This window comes from Pseudophryne corroboree, chromosome 2, assembly GCF_028390025.1.
Source record: "Pseudophryne corroboree isolate aPseCor3 chromosome 2, aPseCor3.hap2, whole genome shotgun sequence".
NCBI classification, from domain to species: domain Eukaryota; kingdom Metazoa; phylum Chordata; class Amphibia; order Anura; family Myobatrachidae; genus Pseudophryne; species Pseudophryne corroboree.
The window spans coordinates 595,320,523-595,340,895 of NC_086445.1; the positions used below are offsets into that span (position 1 = coordinate 595,320,523).

The window sequence follows — 20,373 nt, forward strand, 5'->3', positions numbered from 1 at the left end:
ACTTAGGGGAGAAGAAGTGAACTCACCTGCGTGCAGGATGGATTGGCTTCTTGGCTACTGGACATCAGCTCCAGAGGGACGATCACAGGTACAGCCTGGATGGTCACCGGAGCCTTGCCGCCGGCCCCCTTGCAGATGCTGAAGTAAGAAGAGGTCCAGAATCGGCGGCAGAAGACTCCTCAGTCTTCTAAAGGTAGCGCACAGCACTGCAGCTGTGCGCCATTTTCCTCTCAGCACACTTCACACGGCAGTCACTGAGGGTGCAGGGCGCTGGGAGGGGGGCGCCCTGGGAGGCAAAATGAATACCTATTTTGGCTAAAAATACCTCACATATAGCCTCCGGAGGCTATATGGAGATATTTAACCCCTGCCAGAATCCGTTAAGAGCGGGAGACGAGGCCGCCGAAAAAGGGGCGGGGCCTATCTCCTCAGCACACAGCGCCATTTTCCCTCACAGAAAGGCTGGAGGGAAGGCTCCCAGGCTCTCCCCTGCACTGCACTACAGAAACAGGGTTAAAACAGAGAGGGGGGGCACTAATTTGGCGATATGCTTATATATATATATATTAAGATGCTATAAGGGAAAACACTTATATAAGGTTGTCCCTATATAATTATAGCGTTTTTGGTGTGTGCTGGCAAACTCTCCCTCTGTCTCTCCAAAGGGCTAGTGGGTCCTGTCCTCTATCAGAGCATTCCCTGTGTGTGTGCTGTGTGTCGGTACGTGTGTGTCGACAGGTAGGAGGACGATGTTGGTGAGGAGGCGGAGCAATTGCCTGTAATGGTGATGTCACTCTCTAGGGAGTCGACACCGGAATGGATGGCTTATTTAGGAAATTACGTGATAATGTCAACACGCTGCAAGGTCGGTTGACGACATGAGACGGCCGACAAACAATTAGTACGGTCCAGACGTCTCAAAAACACCGTCAGGGGTTTTTAAAACGCCCGTTTACTTTAGTCGGTCGACACAGACACAGACAGGGACACTGAATCCAGTGTCGACGGTGAATAAACAAACGTATTCCTTATTAGGGCCACACGTTAAAGGCAATGAAGGAGGTGTTACGTATTTCTGATGCTACAAGTACCACAAAAGAGGGTATTATGTGGGATGTGAAAAAACTACCATAGTTTTTCCTGAATCAGATAAATTAAATAAAGTGTGTGATGATGCGTGGGTTCCCCCCGATAGAAAATTATGGGCGGTATACCCTTTCCCGCCAGAAGTTAGGGCGCGTTGGGAAACACCCCTTAAGGTGGATAAGGCGCTCACACGCTTATCAAAACAAGTGGCGGTACCGTCTATAGATAGGGCCGTCCTCAAGGACCAGCTGACAAGGCTGGAAAATATAATAAAAAGTATATACACACATACTGGTGTTATACTGCGGCCAGCAATCGCCTCAGCCTGGATGTGCAGAGCTAGGGTGGCTTGGTCGGATTCCCTGACTAAAAATATTGATACCCTTGACAGGGACAGTATTTTATTGACTATAGAGCATTTCTATATATGCGAGATGCACAGAGGGATATTTGCACTCTGGCATCATGAATAAACGCGATGTCCATAACTGCCAGAAGATGTTATGGACACGACAGTGGTCAGGTGATGCAGATTCCAAACGGCACAGTATGGCCGTATAAAGGAAGAGGACTTGTTTGGGGTCGGTCCATCGGACCTGGTGGTCACGGCAACTGCTGGAAAATCCACCGTTTTTTACCCTAAGTCGCATCTCTGCAGAAAAAGACACCGTCTTTTCAGCCTCAGTCCTCTCGTCCCTATAAGATCATATCTGCCCAGGGATAGAGGAAAGGGAAGAAGACTGCAGCAGGCAGCCCATTCCCAGGAACAGAAGTGTTCCACCGCGTCTGACAAGTTCTCAGCATGGCGCTGAGACCGTACAGGACCCCTGGATCCTACAAGTAGTATCCCGGGGGTACAGATGGGAATGTCGAGACGTTTCCCCTTCGCAGGCTCCTGAAGTCTGCTTTACCAAGTCTCCCTCCGACAAGGAGGTAGTATGGGAAAAAATTCACAAGCTGTATTCCCAGCAGGTGATAATTAAATTACCCCTCCTACTACAGAAAAGGGGTATTATTCCACACTATATTGTGGTACTGAAGCCAGAAGGCTAGGTGAGACTTATTCTAAAAAAATTTTTTTGAACACTTACAAAGGTTCAAATTAAGATGAAGTCACTCAGAGCAGTGATAACGAACCAGGAAGAAGGGGACTATATAGTGTCCCGGGACATCAGGGATGCTTACCTCTATGTCCCAAATTTGCCCTTCTCACTAAGGGTACCTCAGGTTCGTGGTGCAGAACTGTCACTATCAGTTTCAGACGCTGCCGTTTGGATTGTCCACGGCACCCCGGGGTCTTTACCAAGGTAATGGCCGAATTGATGATTCTTCTTCGAAGAAAAGGCGTCTTAATTATCCCTTACTTGGACGATCTCCTGATAGGGGCATAGTCCAGGGAACAGTTGGAGGTCGGAGTAGCACTATCTCGGATACTGCTACAATCAGCACGGGTGGATTCTAAATATTCCAAAATCGCAGCTGATCCCGACGACACGTCTGCTGTGCCTAGGGATGATTCTGGACACAGTCCAGAAAAAGGTGTTTCTCCCGGAAGAGAAAGCCAGGGAGTTATCCGAGCAAGTCAGGAACCTCCTAAAAACAGTGCATCATTGCACAAGGGTCCTGGTAAAAATGGTGGCTTCCTACGAAGCAATTCCATTCGGCAGATTTCACGTAAGAACTTTTCAGTGGGATCTGCTGGACAAATGGTCCGGATCGCATCTTCAGATGCATCAGCGGATAACCCAATATCCAAGGACAAGGGTGTCTCTCCTGTGGTGGTTATAGAGTGCTCATCTTCTAGAGGGCCGCAGATTCGGCATTCAGGATTGGATGCTGGTAACCACGGAGCCCAGCCTGAGAGGCTGGGGAGCAGTCACACAAGGGAAAAATTTCCAGGGAGTGTGATCAAGTATGGAGACTTTTCTCCACATAAAAATACTGGAGCTAAGGGTAAATTTATAATGCTCTAAGCTTAGCAAGACCTCTGCTTCAAGGTCAGCCGGTATTGATCCAGTGGGAAAAACATCACGGCAGTCGCCCACGTAAACAGACAGGGCGACACAAGAAGCAGGAGGGCAATGGCAGAAACTGCAAGGACTTTTCGCTGGGCGGAAAATCATGTGATAACACTGTCAGCAGTTTTTCATCCCGGGAATGGAAACTGGGAAGCAGACTTCCTCAGCACGACCTCCACCCGGGAGAGTGGAAACTTCATTGAGAAGTTTTTTCCACATGATTGTAAACCGTTGGGAAATACCAAAGGTGGACATGATGGCGTCCCGTCTGAACAAAAAACGGGACAGGTATTGCGCCAGGTCAAGAGACCCTCAGGCAATAGATGTGGACGTTCTGGTAACACCGTGGGTGTACCAGTCGGTGTATGTGTTCCCTCCTCTGTTTCTCATACCTAAGGTGCTGAGAATTATAAGACGTAGAGGAGTAAGAACTATACTCATGGCTCCGGATTGGCCAAGAAGGACTTGGTACCCGGAACTTCAAGAGATGCTTACAGAGGTCTTATGGCCTCTGCCGCTAAGAAGGGACTTGCTTCAGCAAGTACCATGTCTGTTCCAAGACTTACCGCAGCTGCGTTTGTCGGCATGGCGATGGAAAGCCGGATCCTAAGGGAAAAAAGGCATTCCGGAAGAGGTCATTCCTACCCTGGTCAAAGCCAGAAAGGAGGTGACCGCACAACATTATCACCACGTGTGGCGAAAATATGTTGCGTGGTGTGAGGCCAGGAAGGCCCCACAAAGAAATTTCAACTCGGTCGTTTCCTGCATTTCCTGCAAACAGGAGTGTCTATGGGCCTCAAATTGGGGTCCATTAAGGTTCAAATTCGGCCCTGTAAATTTTCTTCCAGAAAGAATTGGCTTCAGTTCCTGAAGTCCAGAAGTTTGTCAAGGGAGTATTGCATATACAAACCCCTTTTTTGTGCCTCCAGTGGCACTGTGGGATCTCAACGTAGTTCTGGGATTCCTCAAATCACATTGGTTTAAAACCAGTCAAATATGTGGATTTGAAGCATCTCACATAAAAAGTGACCATGCTCTTGGCCCTGGCCTGGACCAGGCGAGTGTCAAATTGGTGGTTTTTTCTCAAAAAAGCCCATATCTGTTTGTCCATTCGGACAGGGCAGAGCTGCGGACTCGTCCCCAGTTCTCTCCCTAAGGTGGTGTCAGTGTTTCACCTGAACCAGCTTATTGTGGTGCCTTGCACCTACTAGGGACTTGGAGGACTCCAAGTTGCTAGAAGTTGTCAGGGCCCTGAAAATATGTTCCAGGACAGCTGGAGTCAGAAAATCTGACTCGCTGTTTATACTGTATGCACCCAACAAGTTGGGTGCGCCTGCTTCTAAGCAGTCGATTGCTCGTTGGATTTGTAACACAATTCAACTTGCACATTCTGAGGCAGGCCTGCCACAGTCTAAATCGGTTAAGGCCCATTCCACAAGGAAGGTGGGCTCATCTTGGGCGGCTGCCCGAGAGGTCTCGGCATTACAACTCTGCCGAGCAGCTACGTGGTCAGGGGAGAACACGTTTGTAAAATTCTACAAATTTGATATCCTGGCAAAAGAGGACCTGGAGTTCTCTCATTCGGTGCTGCAGAGTCATCCGCACTCTCCCGCCCGTTTGGGAGCTTTGGTATAATCCCCATGGTCCTTTCAGGAACCCCAGCATCCACTAGGACGATAGAGAAAATAAGAATTTACTTACCGATAATTCTATTTCTCGGAGTCCGTAGTGGATGCTGGGCGCCCATCCCAAGTGCGGATTATCTGCAATACTTGTACATAGTTACAAAAATCGGGTTATTATTGTTGTGAGCCATCTTTTCAGAGGCTCCGCTGTTATCATACTGTTAACTGGGTTTAGATCACAAGTTGTACGGTGTGATTGGTGTGGCTGGTATGAGTCTTACCCGGGATTCAAAATTCCTCCCTTATTGTGTACGCTCGTCCGGGCACAGTACCTAACTGGCTTGGAGGAGGGTCATAGGGGGAGGAGCCAGTGCACACCACCTGATCCTAAAGCTTTACTTTTTGTGCCCTGTCTCCTGCGGAGCCGCTATTCCCCATGGTCCTTTCAGGAACCCCAGCATCCACTACGGACTCCGAGAAATAGAATTATCGGTAAGTAAATTCTTATTTTTTCCCCCATAGGAAATGATCACCTTGTAATGCTTACATCAGAAGGTGAACTTTACACATGCGGATGTGGTGAACAGGGTCAACTGGGCCGGGTACCGGAGATGTTTACCAATCGTGGAGGACGCAAGGGTCTAGGTTAGTAACTAAAGCAGTTCTTTGAAACTGAACCTTTTCATTTTAATAAGATTGCAGCATTCATGACATCTGCCTCTGTCAATGTGCTAGATCGAAGGTTTTGCTAAATTAGCTAATTGTCAAACTACGCATTATAATGTACATGTATACTTTTCACATGACTGGCTTCCCTATTCCTCTGGCATCCACTAGAGGACACTGCAGTAACGTTGAGTAGAGGTGCTGCTCAGGAGTTCACTAAAAAGGAAGTGTAGATCTTCCCCCTCCCCTCTCCACCAGGCCATTGGTTTTTATTTTAGTGCTTAGGACAGTGGTTCTCAAACTTTTTTTAATCACGGCGCCCTAGAGAATCAGAATTTTTCTCTGACGTCCTAGTGGATGCTGGGACTCCGTAAGGACCATGGGGATATAGCGGCTCCGCAGGAGACAGGGCACAAAATAAAAGCTTTAGGATCAGGTGGTGTGCACTGGCTCCTCCCCCTATGACCCTCCTCCAAGCCTGTTAGATTTTTGTGCCCGGCCGAGAAGGGTGCAATCTAGGTGGCTCTCCTGAGCTGCTTAGAATAAAAGTTTAGTTAGGTTTTTTTATTTTCAGTGAGTCCTGCTGGCAACAGGCTCACTGCATCGTGGGACTAAGGGGAGAAGAAACGGACTCACCTGAGTGCAGAGTGGATCGGGTTTCTTAGGCTACTGGACACTAGCTCCAGAGGGACGATCACAGGTTCAGCCTGGATGGGTCACCGGAGCCGCGCCGCCGTCCCCCTTACAGAGCCAGAAGAGACTAAGAGGTCCGGTGAAATCGGCGACAGAAGACATCCTGTCTTCAGACTAAGGTAGCGCACAGCACCGCAGCTGTGCGCCATTGCTCTCAGCACACTTCACACTCCGGTCACTGAGGGTGCAGGGCGCTGGGGGGGGAGCGCCCTGAGACGCAATATAACAGAATACCTTAGGTGGCAAAACAGAATACATCACATATAGCTCCTGGGCTATATGGATGTATTTTAATCCCCTGCCATTTTACACAAAAAAGCGGGAGATAAGGACGTCGTGAAGGGGCGGAGCCTATCTCCTCAGCACACAAGCGCCATTTTCCCTCACAGCTCCGCTGGAAGGACGGCTCCCTGACTCTCCCCTGCAGTCCTGCTTCAGAATCAGGGTAAAAAAGAGAAGGGGGGGCATTGTTGGCAGCAAATAACAATAATTAACAGCAGCTATAAGGGAATAACACTTTTATATAAGGTTATCCCTGTATATATATATAGCGCTGGGTGTGTGCTGGCAGACTCTCCCTCTGTCTCTCCAAAGGGCTAAGTGGGGTCCTGTCCTCGATCAGAGCATTCCCGGTGTGTGTGTGCTGTGTGTCGGTACGCGTGTGTCGACATGTATGAGGAGGAAAATTATGTGGAGGCGGAGCAGTTGCCTGCGTTGGTGATGTCACCCCCTAGGGAGTCGACACCTGACTGGATGATTGGATTTAAACAATTAAGTGATAATGTCAGCAATTTGCAAAAAACTGTTGACGACATGAGACAGCCGGCAAATCAGTTAGTGCCTGTCCAGGCGTCTCAGACACCGTCAGGGGCGCTAAAACGCCCGTTACCTCAGTGGGTCGACACAGACCCTGACACAGATACTGAGTCTAGTGTCGACGGTGACGAGACAAACGTAATGTCCAGTAGGGCCACACGTTACATGATCACGGCAATGAAAGAGGCATTGAACCTTTCTGACACTACAAGTACCACAAAGAAGGGTATTATGTGGGGTGAGAAAAAACTACCAATATTTTTTCCTGAGTCAGAGGAAATAAATGAGGTGTGTGAAAAAGCGTGGGTTTCTCCCGATAAAAAACAGCTAATTTCTAAAAAATTATTAGCATTATATCCTTTCCCGCCAGAGGTTAGGGCGCGTTGGGAAACACCCCCTAGGGTAGATAAGGCGCTCACACGTTTATCTAAACCAGTAGCATTACCGTCTCCTGATACGGCTACCCTCAAAGAACCAGCTGATAGAAGGCTGGAAAATATCCTAAAAAGTATATACACACATACTGGTGTTATACTGCGACCAGCAATCGCCTCAGCCTGGATGTGCAGTGCTGGAGTCGCATGGTCGGATTCCCTGACTGAGAATATTGATACCCTGGATAGGGACAATATTTTGTTAACTATAGAACATTTAAAGGATGCATTATTATATATGCGTGATGCACAGAGGGATATTTGCACCCTGGCATCAAGAGTAAGTGCTATGTCCATCTCTGCCAGAAGAGCGTTGTGGACGCGACAGTGGTCAGGGGATGCGGATTCCAAACGGCACATGGAAGTATTGCCGTATAAAGGGGAGGAGTTATTTGGGGCTGGTCTATCGGACCTGGTGGCCACGGCAACGGCTGGAAAATCCACCTTTTTACCCCAGGTCACTCCACATCAGCAGAAAAAGACACCGTCTTTTCAATCTCAGTCCTTTCGTTCCCATAAGTACAAGCGAGCAAAAGGCCACTCCTTTCTGCCCCGGGGCAGAGGAAGAGGAAAAAGACTGCACCATGCAGCCGCTTCCCAAGAGCAGAAGCCCTCCCCTGCTTCTGCCAAGTCTTCAGCATGACGCTGGGGCTTTACAAGCAGACTCAGATATGGTGGGGGCCCGTCTCAAAAATTTCAACGCGCAGTGGGCTCACTCGCAAGTGGATCCCTGGATTCTACAGGTAGTATCGCAGGGGTACAAACTGGAATTCGAGGCGTTTCCCCCTCATCGTTTCCTGAAGTCTGCTTTACCAAAGTCTCCCTCCGACAGGGAGGCAGTTCTAGAAGCCATTCACAAGCTGTATTCCCAGCAGGTGATAATCAAGGTACCCCTCCTGCAACAAGGAAAGGGGTATTATTCCACGCTGTTTGTGGTACCGAAGCCGGACGGCTCGGTGAGACCAATTTTAAATCTGAAATCCTTGAACACTTACATAAAAAGGTTCAAATTCAAGATGGAGTCACTCAGAGCAGTGATAGCGAACCTGGAAGAAGGGGACTATATGGTGTCTCTGGACATCAAAGATGCTTATCTCCACGTCCCGATATACCCTTCTCACCAAGGGTACCTCAGGTTTGTAGTACTAAACTGTCATTATCAGTTTCAGTCGCTGCCGTTTGGATTGTCCACGGCACCTCGGGTCTTTACCAAGGTAATGGCCGAAATGATGATTCTTCTACGAAGAAAAGGCATTTCAATTATCCCTTACTTGGACGATCTCCTGATAAGGGCAAGATCCAGGGAACAGTTAGAAGTCGGAGTAGCACTATCTCAGGTAGTGTTACGTCCGCACGGGTGGATTCTAAATATTCCAAAATCGCAGCTGATTCCAACGACACGTCTACTGTTCCTAGGAATGATTCTGGACACAGTCCAGAAGAAGGTGTTTCTCCTGGAGGAGAAGGCCAGGGAGTTATCCGAGCTAGTCAGGAACCTCCTAAAACCAGGACAGGTCTCAGTGCATCAGTGCACGAGGGTCCTGGGGAAAATGGTGGCTTCTTACGAAGCGATTCCATTCGGAAGATTCCATGCAAGAACATTTCAGTGGGATCTACTGGACAAATGGTCCGGATCGCATCTGCAGATGCATCAGCGGATAACCCTGTCGCCAAGGACAAGGGTGTCTCTCCTGTGGTGGCTGCAGAGTGCTCATCTACTAGAGGGCCGCAGATTTGGCATTCAGGATTGGATCCTGGTAACCACGGATGCCAGCCTGAGAGGCTGGGGAGCAGTCACACAGGGAAGGAATTTCCAGGGCCTGTGGTCAAGCTTGGAAACGTCTCTTCATATAAACATTCTGGAACTAAGGGCCATTTACAATGCCCTAAGTCAAGCAAAACCTCTGCTTCAGGGTCAGGCGGTGTTGATCCAATCGGACAACATCACGTCAGTCGCCCACGTAAACAGACAGGGCGGCACGAGAAGCAGGAGGGCAATGGCAGAAGCTGCAAGGATTCTTCGCTGGGCGGAAAATCATGTGATAGCACTGTCAGCAGTATTCATTCCGGGAGTGGACAACTGGGAAGCAGACTTCCTCAGCAGACACGACCTTCACCCGGGAGAGTGGGGACTTCACCCAGAAGTCTTCCACCTGATTGTAAACCGTTGGGAAAAACCAAAGGTGGACATGATGGCGTCACGTCTAAACAAAAAACTGGACAGATATTGCACCAGGTCAAGGGACCCTCAGGCAATAGCAGTGGACGCTCTGGTAACGCCGTGGGTGTACCAGTCAGTGTATGTGTTCCCTCCTCTGCCTCTCATACCAAAAGTACTGAGAATCATAAGAAGGAGAGGAGTAAGAACTATACTCGTGGTTCCGGATTGGCCAAGACGGACTTGGTACCCGGAACTTCAAGAGATGCTCACGGACGAACCGTGGCCTCTACCTCTAAGAAAGGACCTGCTACTGCAGGGGCCTTGTCTGTTCCAAGACTTACCGCGGCTGCGTTTGACGGCATGGCGGTTGAACGCCGGATCCTGAGGGAAAAAGGCATTCCAGAAGAAGTCATCCCTACTCTGGTCAAAGCCAGGAAGGACGTAACCGCAAAACATTATCACCGCATTTGGCGTAAATATGTTGCGTGGTGTGAGGCCAAGAAGGCCCCTACAGAGGAATTTCAACTGGGTCGTTTCCTTCATTTCCTGCAAACAGGACTGTCTATGGGCCTAAAATTAGGGTCCATTAAGGTTCAAATTTCGGCCCTGTCGATTTTCTTCCAGAAAGAACTGGCTTCAGTACCTGAAGTTCAGACCTTTGTAAAAGGGGTGCTGCACATACAGCCTCCTTTTGTGCCTCCAGTGGCACCTTGGGATCTCAATGTGGTGTTGAGTTTTTCTAAAGTCACATTGGTTTGAACCACTTTCCACTGTGGACTTAAAATATCTCACATGGAAGGTGTCGATGCTGTTAGCCTTGGCTTCAGCCAGGCGTGTGTCAGAATTGGCGGCTTTATCATATAAAAGCCCTTACTTGATATTTCATTCTGACAGGGCGGAATTGAGGACTCGTCCTCAATTTCTACCTAAGGTGGTTTCTGCATTTCACATGAACCAACCTATTGTGGTACCTGCGGCTACCAGGGACTTAGATGACTCTAAGTTGCTTGACGTTGTCAGGGCCTTGAAAATATATGTTTCCAGGACTGCTGGAGTCAGAAAATCTGACTCGCTGTTTATCCTGTATGCACCCAACAAGCTGGGTGCTCCTGCTTCTAAGCAGACGATTGCTCGTTGGATTTGTAGTACAATTCAGCTTGCACATTCTGTGGCAGGATTGCCACAGCCAAAATCAGTAAAAGCCCATTCCACAAGGAAGGTGGGCTCATCTTGGGCGGCTGCCCGAGGGGTCTCGGCTTTACAACTTTGCCGAGCAGCTACTTGGTCAGGGGCAAACACGTTTGCTAAATTCTACAAATTTGATACCCTGGCTGAGGAGGACCTGGAGTTCTCTCATTCGGTGCTGCAGAGTCATCCGCACTCTCCCGCCCGTTTGGGAGCTTTGGTATAATCCCCATGGTCCTTACGGAGTCCCAGCATCCACTAGGACGTCAGAGAAAATAAGATTTTACTTACCGATAAATCTATTTCTCGTAGTCCGTAGTGAATGCTGGGCGCCCATCCCTAGTGCGGATTGTCTGCAATACTTGTATATAGTTATTGTTACAAAAATTCGGGTTATTATTGTTGTGAGCCATCTTTTCAGAGGCTCCTTTGCGTTTATCATACTGTTAACTGGGTTCAGATCACAAGTTGTACGGTGTGATTGGTGTGGCTGGTATGAGTCTTACCCGGGATTCAATATCCTTCCTTATTATGTACGCTCGTCCGGGCACAGTATCCTAACTGAGGCTTGGAGGAGGGTCATAGGGGGAGGAGCCAGTGCACACCACCTGATCCTTAAGCTTTTATTTTGTGCCCTGTCTCCTGCGGAGCCGCTATATCCCCATGGTCCTTACGGAGTCCCAGCATCCACTACGGACTACGAGAAATAGATTTATCGGTAAGTAAAATCTTATTTTTTCACGGCACCCCTAGGCCACAAGTTTCTTACTGAGAAGTTTAGAAATAAATATTAAATATGGAAATTGTGTTTATATGTCATCTTTAGGTTTAATTGTATGGTGAGGGACAAGATTTGCTTCTGTTTGTCTACATATTGTATGATTGACAGCCACTAGCACTGGTTTTGCCTATCACATTGACCATAAATAATTTTTTTTGGTCCTGGATACTAACCCAGGGCACCACTGCAAGTGTCCCGAGGCACCCCAGGGTGCCACGGCACACAGTTTGAGAACCACTGGCTTAGGAGTAGGAATGCTGTTCTTAGGTAGGTGTGTGGTTTTTTGTTATTTTTTGAATGTATTCATTTGGTTTACTTTGCCCTCCGTGACCCGTTCCACTGGTGAGTCATCGCTTCACCGGAGTTGTAATCGGGGATCACCCTGGACAGCGCTGGGAGCACAGGGGTGTCTATAATAGCTGCAGCACAGATTGCTATGCTCTTCCCTCTCTTCACTGTATCCGATCACCGCTCCGGTGACCGTGTCCAATTAGCACTCTGCAATGTGAGGCAAGAGAGTCCTTTGAGTTTGGTGCATACGGTATCTGATCACTTGCTGCTTCAAAATCTTCAGCTTGCAGTGAACACCTTAAAGTCTCACAGATGGCTTATCAGTTATCCCAGAATCTCACCCCTTCTCAGAAAATGATATTCTTGGGGTTGGTCTTTAACACTCAACAACAAAAAGGGTTTTTCTTCAGTCACAGAAGATACACAAACTAAAAGTCTTGGTAAAGTCCCTTCTGTTACTTCCTCTGGTCTCTGTGCTCAGATGCATGCAACTTCTATGGAAGATGGTGGCATCCTTTAAGGCGATTCCCTATTCTCCGTTTCATGCTCTTCCTCTGCAGTGGCAGATTCTATGCTGTTGGTCAAGAACCACATCCGGTCTCAACAACCATCGTTTTTTTGACCATCCATGCAGTCCTGCCAGTCTCCCAGATGGTGGCTTCACTCTGAATATCTCCCGGGGTTCCCCGTTTTCGATATGGTACTGGGTGTTTATAACACCCGATGCCAGTTTTTCTGGGTGGGGAGTGGTTAGCTTGGATCTTCATCTTCAAGGCCTTTGGAAATCAGCGGAAGCCACTCCTCCTGTCAATATTGTGGAGTTGAGGGTGGTCGGATATTTTAGCGCAGGACATCCTTCAGGGTTAACAGATTCCGATACAGTCGGACAGCTTAACAACGGTGGCCTACGTAAACAAGCAGGGCAGAGTTTGCAGTTTCCGAGCTCTGATGGAAGAAGTATCATCACATTCTCTGTTTCGGCAGTTCACTTTCTGGGGTTGGACAGTTGGGAGGTGGACTTTTAGCTGCCACACTGTCCATCCCGGAGAGTGGGAACTTCACCAGGAGATCGTTCAAGAAATTGTGGTCAGGTGGGGAGGACCAGATGTGGATCTGATGGCCTCCCGATTAAACTAAAACTGCCCCATTTATGGATCTCGCCTTTCAATTGGGGTACCTATTTCCCCCAATTCCCACATCGTTCAAAGTTCTTCAGTGCGACGGGAGGGCCTTCCTGTCATTCTGATCACTCCAGGCTGGCCTTATCGGCATTGGTAGGCTCTCCTTTGCAGCACTGTTGCAGATCAACCGTTCAAACTGCCTCTGTTCCCAAATTTGCTTTGTCAAAGTCCCTGTCTTCGCCCTGATTTGTTTCTGCCGGCTTTAATGGCTTGGTGCTTGAAACCCAGATCCTGTGAGCTCTGGGATTTTCGAACTCTATGTAGTTCAAACTATGGTTTGGCCTCGTAAGCCATTTACTTCCCAAATTTATAACCGTAGAAAGATATATATTTATTGGTGTGATTGTCGCAGTCTAATCCCCTGAGGTTTTTCGATTTGCCCACATCACCTGGCTTTTCTTCAAACAGGATTGACTCTGGTCCTTTGCTTGTCTTCACTCAAGGGTCCAATTTCTGATAGGTCTGTTTTATTTCAAAGGAGGCCAGTGGTTATTTCTTAAGTCCAGACCTTCACAAGACTTTACCAAAATAAATCATGTACAGTATTTCAAAGTATTAGTTATGAATTATTAAACCCAGTTGTCGTACGTCCATGGAGTGAAGTTGCAAACTCCCTACACATTGCACTTTGGAGTGTGTAAAGAAATAATAAAATATTTATTAGAGACCCATAGTAGAACTCTAATATTAAGACAAAGCCAGCGCAAAAGCTAGGACTGAGGGAAGAAGTCTTGAGTCATTTTTAAATTGTTACATACGATAGATATGGGTATTGTCTGCGCTCAATATAGATTGCTCATACAGAGTCAAACATAACTAGGGTTGACTACGCCAGGACAAATTAAAAATGGCTCCTGTGAGGTTATGGGTTAATTTTGATCACCCAGACACGGAGCAGATGGAACCAAACATTGGCTGTTTCGCCACACACAAATAGATAATACACAGGAACAAGAGGTAAATGTAGCATAGAAATAATATGCAGGTAGCAGTCCAGATAGAGCCATTTCTAGTAAAGGATATGGTTCCACAACCATTCCACACAGGAGTTAGACCGTTCCACACCTAAGAACGATCACTGATTCCACTTTGCAGTGACAGCAAATTACTATAGTTCACACAGGATCACAAATACTTCCACACAGGAGTAACTTTGCATAGATCCACAAAGAATATTATTTCTCTAACGTCCTAGTGGATGCTGGGGACTCCGTAAGGACCATGGGAATAGACGGGCTCCGCAGGAGACAGGGCACTTTAAGAAAGAATTTGGATTCTGGTGTGCTCTGGCTCCTCCCTCTATGTCCCTCCTCCAGACCTCAGTTTGAATCTGCCCGGACGAGCTGGGTGCTACTTAGTGAGCTCTCCTGAGCTTGCTAAAAAGAAAGTATTTTGTTAGGTTTTTTATTTTCAGAGAGATCTGCTGGCAACAGGCTCTCTGCTACGTGGGACTGAGGGGAGAGAAGCAGCCCTACTCACTGAAGATAGGTCCTGCTTCTTAGGCTACTGGACACCATTAGCTCCAGAGGGATCGTACACAGGATCACACCCTTGGTCGTCCGATCCCGGAGCCACGCCGCCATCCCCCTCGCAGAGCCAGAAGACAGAAGCCGGTGTCAGAAGCAAGAAGACGTCGAAATCGGCGGCAGAAGACTCCAGTCTTCATATGAGGTAGCGCACAGCACTGCAGCTGTGCGCCATTGCTCCCACACTAAACCCACATACTCTGGTCACTGTAGGGTGCAGGGCGCAGGAGGGGGCGCCCTGGGCAGCAATTAGGAACCTTTTGGCAAAAAGTAGCATATATACAGTTGGGCACTGTATATATGCATGAGCTCCCGCCATTATTTTACACACACACGTGGGACAGAAGCCCGCCGCTGAGGGGGCGAGGCTTCTTCCTCAGCACTCACCAGCGCCATTTTCTCACCACAGCTCCGCTGAGAGGTAGCTCCCCAGGCTCTCCCCTGCAGAATCACGGTAGAAGAGGGTAAAAAGAGAGGGGGGCACATAAATTTGGCGCAAAAACAATATATACAGCAGCTACTGGGTTAACACTAAGTTACTGTGTGACTCCTGGGACATATAGCGCTGGGGTGTGTGCTGGCATTCTCTCTCTCTCTCTCTCTCTCTCTCTCTCTCTCTCTCTCTCTCTCTCTCTCTCTCTCTCTCTCTCCAAAAGGCCTTGTGGGGGAACTGTCTTCAAAAAGAGCATCCCCTGTGTGTGTGGTGTGTCGGCATGTTTGACGAGGAAGGCTATGTGGAAGCAGAGCGGGAGCAAATGAATGTGGGGTCGCCGCCGAAGGCGCCGCCACCCGATTGGATGGATATGTGAAAGGGTTTAAATGATAATGTTACTTCCTTGCATAAAAGGTTGGATAAAGTTGAAGCCTTGGGACAGCCGTGGTCTCAGCCCTTGCCTGATCCTATGTCGCAGAGGCCGTCAGGGTCTCAAAAGCGCCCACTACCCCAAATTATTGACACAGATGTCGACATGGATTCTGACTCCAGTGTCGATGGCGATGATGCAAAGTTACAGCCTAAAATGGCTAAAGCCAACCGTTACATGATTATAGCAATGAAATATGTGTTGCACATCACAGAGGAAACCCCAGTCCCTGACAAGAGGGTTTATATGTATGGGGAAAAAAGGCAAGAGGTGACCTTTCTCCCTTCACATGAAATAAATGAGTTATGTGAAAAGGCTTGGGAATATCCAGATAGAAAACTGCAGATTTCCAAATGGATGCTTATGGCGTATCCTTTCCCGCCAACGGACAGGTTATGCTGGGAATCCTCCTCTAGGGTAGACAATGCTTTAACACGCTTATCCAAGAGGGTAGCCCTACCGTCACAGGATACGGCCACCCTAAAAGATGCTGCGGATAGTAAGCAGGAGGGTATCCTGAAGTCCATTTATACACATTCAGGTACCCTACTAAGGCCGGCGATTGCGTCGGCCTGGATGTGTAGTGCTGTAGCAGCATGGACAGATACCTTATCTGAGGAACTTGATACCTTGGACAAGGATACTATAGTGCTGACCCTGGGGCATATAAAAGACGCTGTCCTATATATGAGAGATGCTCAGAGACATTAGCCTACTGGGCTCTAGAATAAATGCAATGTCGATTTCTGCCAGAAGGGTCCTGTGGATTCGGCAATGGACAGGCGATGCCGACTCAAAAAGGCACATGGAGGTTTTACCTTACAAGGGTGAGGAATTGTTTGGGGAGGGTCTCTCGGACCTGGTCTCCACAGCTACGGCTGGAAAGTCAAATTTTTTACCATATATTCCCTCACAACCTAAGAAGGCACCGTATTATCAAATGCAGTCCTTTCGATCACAAAAAGGCAAGAAAGTACGAGGTGCGTCCTTTCTTGCCAGGGGTAGAGGAAAGAAGCTGCACAATACAGCTAGTTCCCAGGAACAGAAGTCCTCCCCGGCTTCCACTAAATCCACCGCATGACGCTGGGGCTCCACAGGCGGAGCTAGGCTCGGTGGGGGCGCGTCTCCGAAATTTCAGCCACAAGTGGGTTCACTCCCAGGTGGATCCCTGGGCTATAGAGATTGTGTCTCAGGGATACAAGCTGGAATTCGAAGAGATGCCCCCTCACCGTTACCTCAAATCGGCCCTGCCAGTTTCCCCCTTAGAGAGGGAAATAGTGTTAGCTGCAATTCACAAATTGTATCTTCAGCAGGTGGTGGTAAAGGTTCCCCTCCTTCAACAGGGAAGGGGTTACTATACGACCATGTTTGTGGTACCGAAACCGGACGGTTCGGCCAGACCCATATTGAATTTAAAATCCCTGAACATATACCTGAAAAGGTTCAAGTTCAAGATGGAATCGCTCAGAGCGGTCATCGCAAGCCTGGAAGGGGGGGATTTTATGGTGTCTCTGGACATAAAGGATGCTTACCTTCATGTCCCCATTTATCGACCTCATCAGGCGTACCTCAGATTTGTGGTACAGGATTGTCATTACTAATTCCAGACGTTGCCGTTTGGTCTCTCCACGGCACCGAGAATATTTACCAAGGTAATGGCGGAGATGCTCCTGCGGAAGCAAGGGGTCACAATTATCCCATACTTGGACGATCTCCTCATGATGGCGAGGTCCAGAGAGCAGTTGCTGATCAGCGTAGCACGCTCTCGGGAGGTGTTACAACAGCACGGCTGTATTCTAAATATTCCAAAGTCACAGCTGATTCCTAAGACTCGTCTGCCCTTCCTGGGCATGATTCTGGACACAGACCAGAAGAGGGTTTATCTCCCGATGGAGAAGGCTCAGGAGCTCATGACACTGGTCAGAGACCTATTAAATCCAAAACATGTATTGGTGCATCACTGCACGCGAGTCCTGGGAAAGATGGTGGCATCATACGAGGCCATTCCTTTCGGCAGGTTCCATGCGAGGACCTTTCAATGGGACTTACTGGACAAGTGGTCCGGATCACATCTACAGATGCATCGGCTGATCACCCTATCCCCCAGGGCCAGGGTGTCTCTCTCCTGTGGTGGCTGCAGAGTGCTCACCTTCTCGAGGGCCGCAGATTCGGCATTCAGGACTGGGTCCTGGTGACCACGGATGCAAGCCTCCGAGGGTGGTTGGCAGTCACACAGGGAAAAAACTTCCAAGGTCTGTGGTCAAGTCAGGAGACTTGCCTTCACATCAATATCCTGGAACGAAGGGCCATATACAACGCCCTACGTCAAGCGGAGACCCTGCTTCGTGACCAACCGGTGCTGATTCAGTCAGACAACATCATGTAAACCGCCAAGGCGGCACAAGGAGCAGGGTGGCGATGGCGGAAGCCACCAGAATTCTTCGCTGGGCGGAGAATCACGTAAGAGCACTGTCAGCAGTGTTCATTCCGGGAGTGGACAACTGGGAAGCAGACTTCCTCAGCAGGCACGAACTCCACCCGGGAGAGTGGGGACTTCATCAAGAAGTCTTCACGCAGATTGCAAGTCGGTGGGAACTGCCACAGGTGGACATGATGGCATCCCGCCTCAACAAAAAGCTACAGAGGTATTGCGCCAGGTCAAGAGACCCTCAGGCGATGGCTGTAGACGCACTAGTGACACCGTGGGTGTTCCAGTCGGTCTATGTATTTCCTCCTCTTCCTCTCATACCCAAGGTGCTGAGAGTCATAAGAAAAAGAGGAGTGAGAACAATACTCATTGTTCCGGATTGGCCAAGAAGGACTTGGTATCCAGATCTGCAAGAAATTCTCACAGAGGACCCATGGCCTCTGCCTCTAAGACAGGACTTGTTGCAACAGGGGCCCTGTCTGTTCTAAGATTTACCGCGGCTGCGTTTGACGGCATGGCGGTTGAACGCCGGATCCTAGCAGAAAAAGGCATTCCGGATGAGGTCATTCCTACGCTGATAAAGGCTAGGAAGGACGTGACTGCTAAACATTATCACCGTATATGGCGAAAATATGTTGCTTGGTGTGAGGCCAGGAATGCCCCTACGGAGGAATTCCAGCTGGGCTGTTTCCTTCACTTCCTACAGTCGGGAGTGACTTTGGGCCTGAAATTGGGTTCCATTAAGGTCCAGATTTCAGCCCTATCCATTTTCTTTCAAAAAGAACTGGCTTCTCTTCCTGAAGTTCAGACGTTTGTAAAGGGAGTGCTGCATATTCAGCCCCCTTTTGTGCCTCCAGTGGCACCTTGGGATCTTAACGTGGTGTTGAGTTTCCTGAAGTCACACTGGTTTGAGCCACTCAAAACGTTGAGTTAAAATATCTCACGTGGAAGGTGGTCATGCTATTAGCCTTGGCTTCGGCTAGGCGTGTGTCAGTATTAGCGGCTTTGTCACATAAAAGCCCCTATATGGTTTTCCATATGGACAGGGCAGAATTGCGGACCCGTCCACAATTTCTGCCAAAAGTGGTGTCATCTTTTCATATGTACCAACCTATTGTGGTGCCTGTGGCTACTCGGGACGTGGAGGATTCCGAGTTACTAGATGTGGTCAGGGCTTTGAAGGTTTATGTAGCCAGAACGGCTAGAGTCAGGAAAACTGAGTCGCTGTTTATCCTGTATGCATCCAACAAGCTGGGTGCTCCTGCTTCAAAGCAAACTATTGCTCGCTGGATCTCTAACACGATTCAGCAGGCTCATTCTGCGGCTGGATTGCCGCTTCCAAAATCAACAAAAGCCCACACCACAAGGAAGGTGGGCTCTTCTTGGGCGGCTGCCCGAGGGGTCTCTGCATTACAGCTTTGCCGAGCGGCTACTTGGTCAGGTTCAAACACTTTTTTGCAAAGTTCTACAAGTTTGATACCCTGGCTGAGGAGGACCTTGTGTTTGCTCATTCGGTGCTGCAGAGTCATACGCACTCTCCCGCCCGTTTGGGAGCTTTGGTATAATCCCCATGGTCCTTACGGAGTCCCAGCATCCACTAGGACGTTAGAGAAAATAAAATTTTACTTACCGGTAAATCTATTTCTCGTAGTCCGTAGTGGATGCTGGGCGCCCGTCCCAAGTGCGGACTTCTTTTGCAATGCTTGTATATAGTTATTGCTTAAATAAGGGTTATGTTTGGTTGCATCAGTGTTGATCTGATGCTCCGTTGTTGTTCATACTGTTAACTGGGTAAATTTATCACGAGTGATACGGTATGATTGGTGTGACTGGTATGAGTCTTGCCCTGGATTCCAAAATCCTTTCCTTGTACTGTCAGCTCTTCCAGGCACAGTTTCTCTAACTGAGGTCTGGAGGAGGGACATAGAGGGAGGAGCCAGAACACACCAGAATCCAAATTCTTTCTTAAAGTGCCCTGTCTCCTGCGGAGCCCGTCTATTCCCATGGTCCTTACGGAGTCCCCAGCATCCACTACGGACTACGAGAAATAGATTTACCGGTAAGTAAAATCTTATTATTTTCCACGCAGACCGAATTAGCTTGTACACATAAGAGTAACGTTGTATAGGTCCACACAGGACTGGTGATGCATTCCACAGGGTACCCTGGCAGAGTTTCACCCCTTAGCCCTGAAGTTCTCAAACGTAGTCCTCAAGGCAACGGTTCAGGTTTTAAGAATATCCATGCTTGGCCACCGGTGACCTGATTAGTACCTCAGACAATTTGACTTGACCATCTCTGCTGAGCAATGTATATACATAAAACCTGGACTATTGGGGTGCCTTGAGGACCATGTTTGAGAACCTCTGCCTAAGCCAAAGTCAGCGACTAACATGAGAAGCTGACCTGGACAACCGCTCTTAAAAACCTACCATATTCCCATGATGCTGTGCTCCCCTGGGGAAGGGAGAAAAAAAAAAAAGTAGTTCCTTTTTTCAGGTCTTTCCCTCCTCCCTCATTTGTCCCTCTCCTGCTGACCACATACTGGGTCAGGCATCGAGATTATGCCTGGTACACAATAAACAGTGTGTGTATCCGGCGAGCTCGCTATCGATGGGA

At 48.5% G+C, this 20,373-nt stretch overlaps 1 protein-coding gene across 2 annotated transcripts in view; it reads left to right on the top strand.

The window, feature by feature from the left end:
• RCC1 (regulator of chromosome condensation 1) overlaps positions 1-20,373 on the top strand; it is a 138,890-nt gene that overhangs the window by 46,227 nt on the left and 72,290 nt on the right. For both annotated transcript variants that reach the window (XM_063954634.1, XM_063954633.1), the window contains exon 6: positions 5,252-5,374. In XM_063954634.1, coding sequence (XP_063810704.1) covers positions 5,252-5,374 — 123 coding nt within the window. The remainder of the gene's footprint in view (positions 1-5,251; positions 5,375-20,373) is intronic.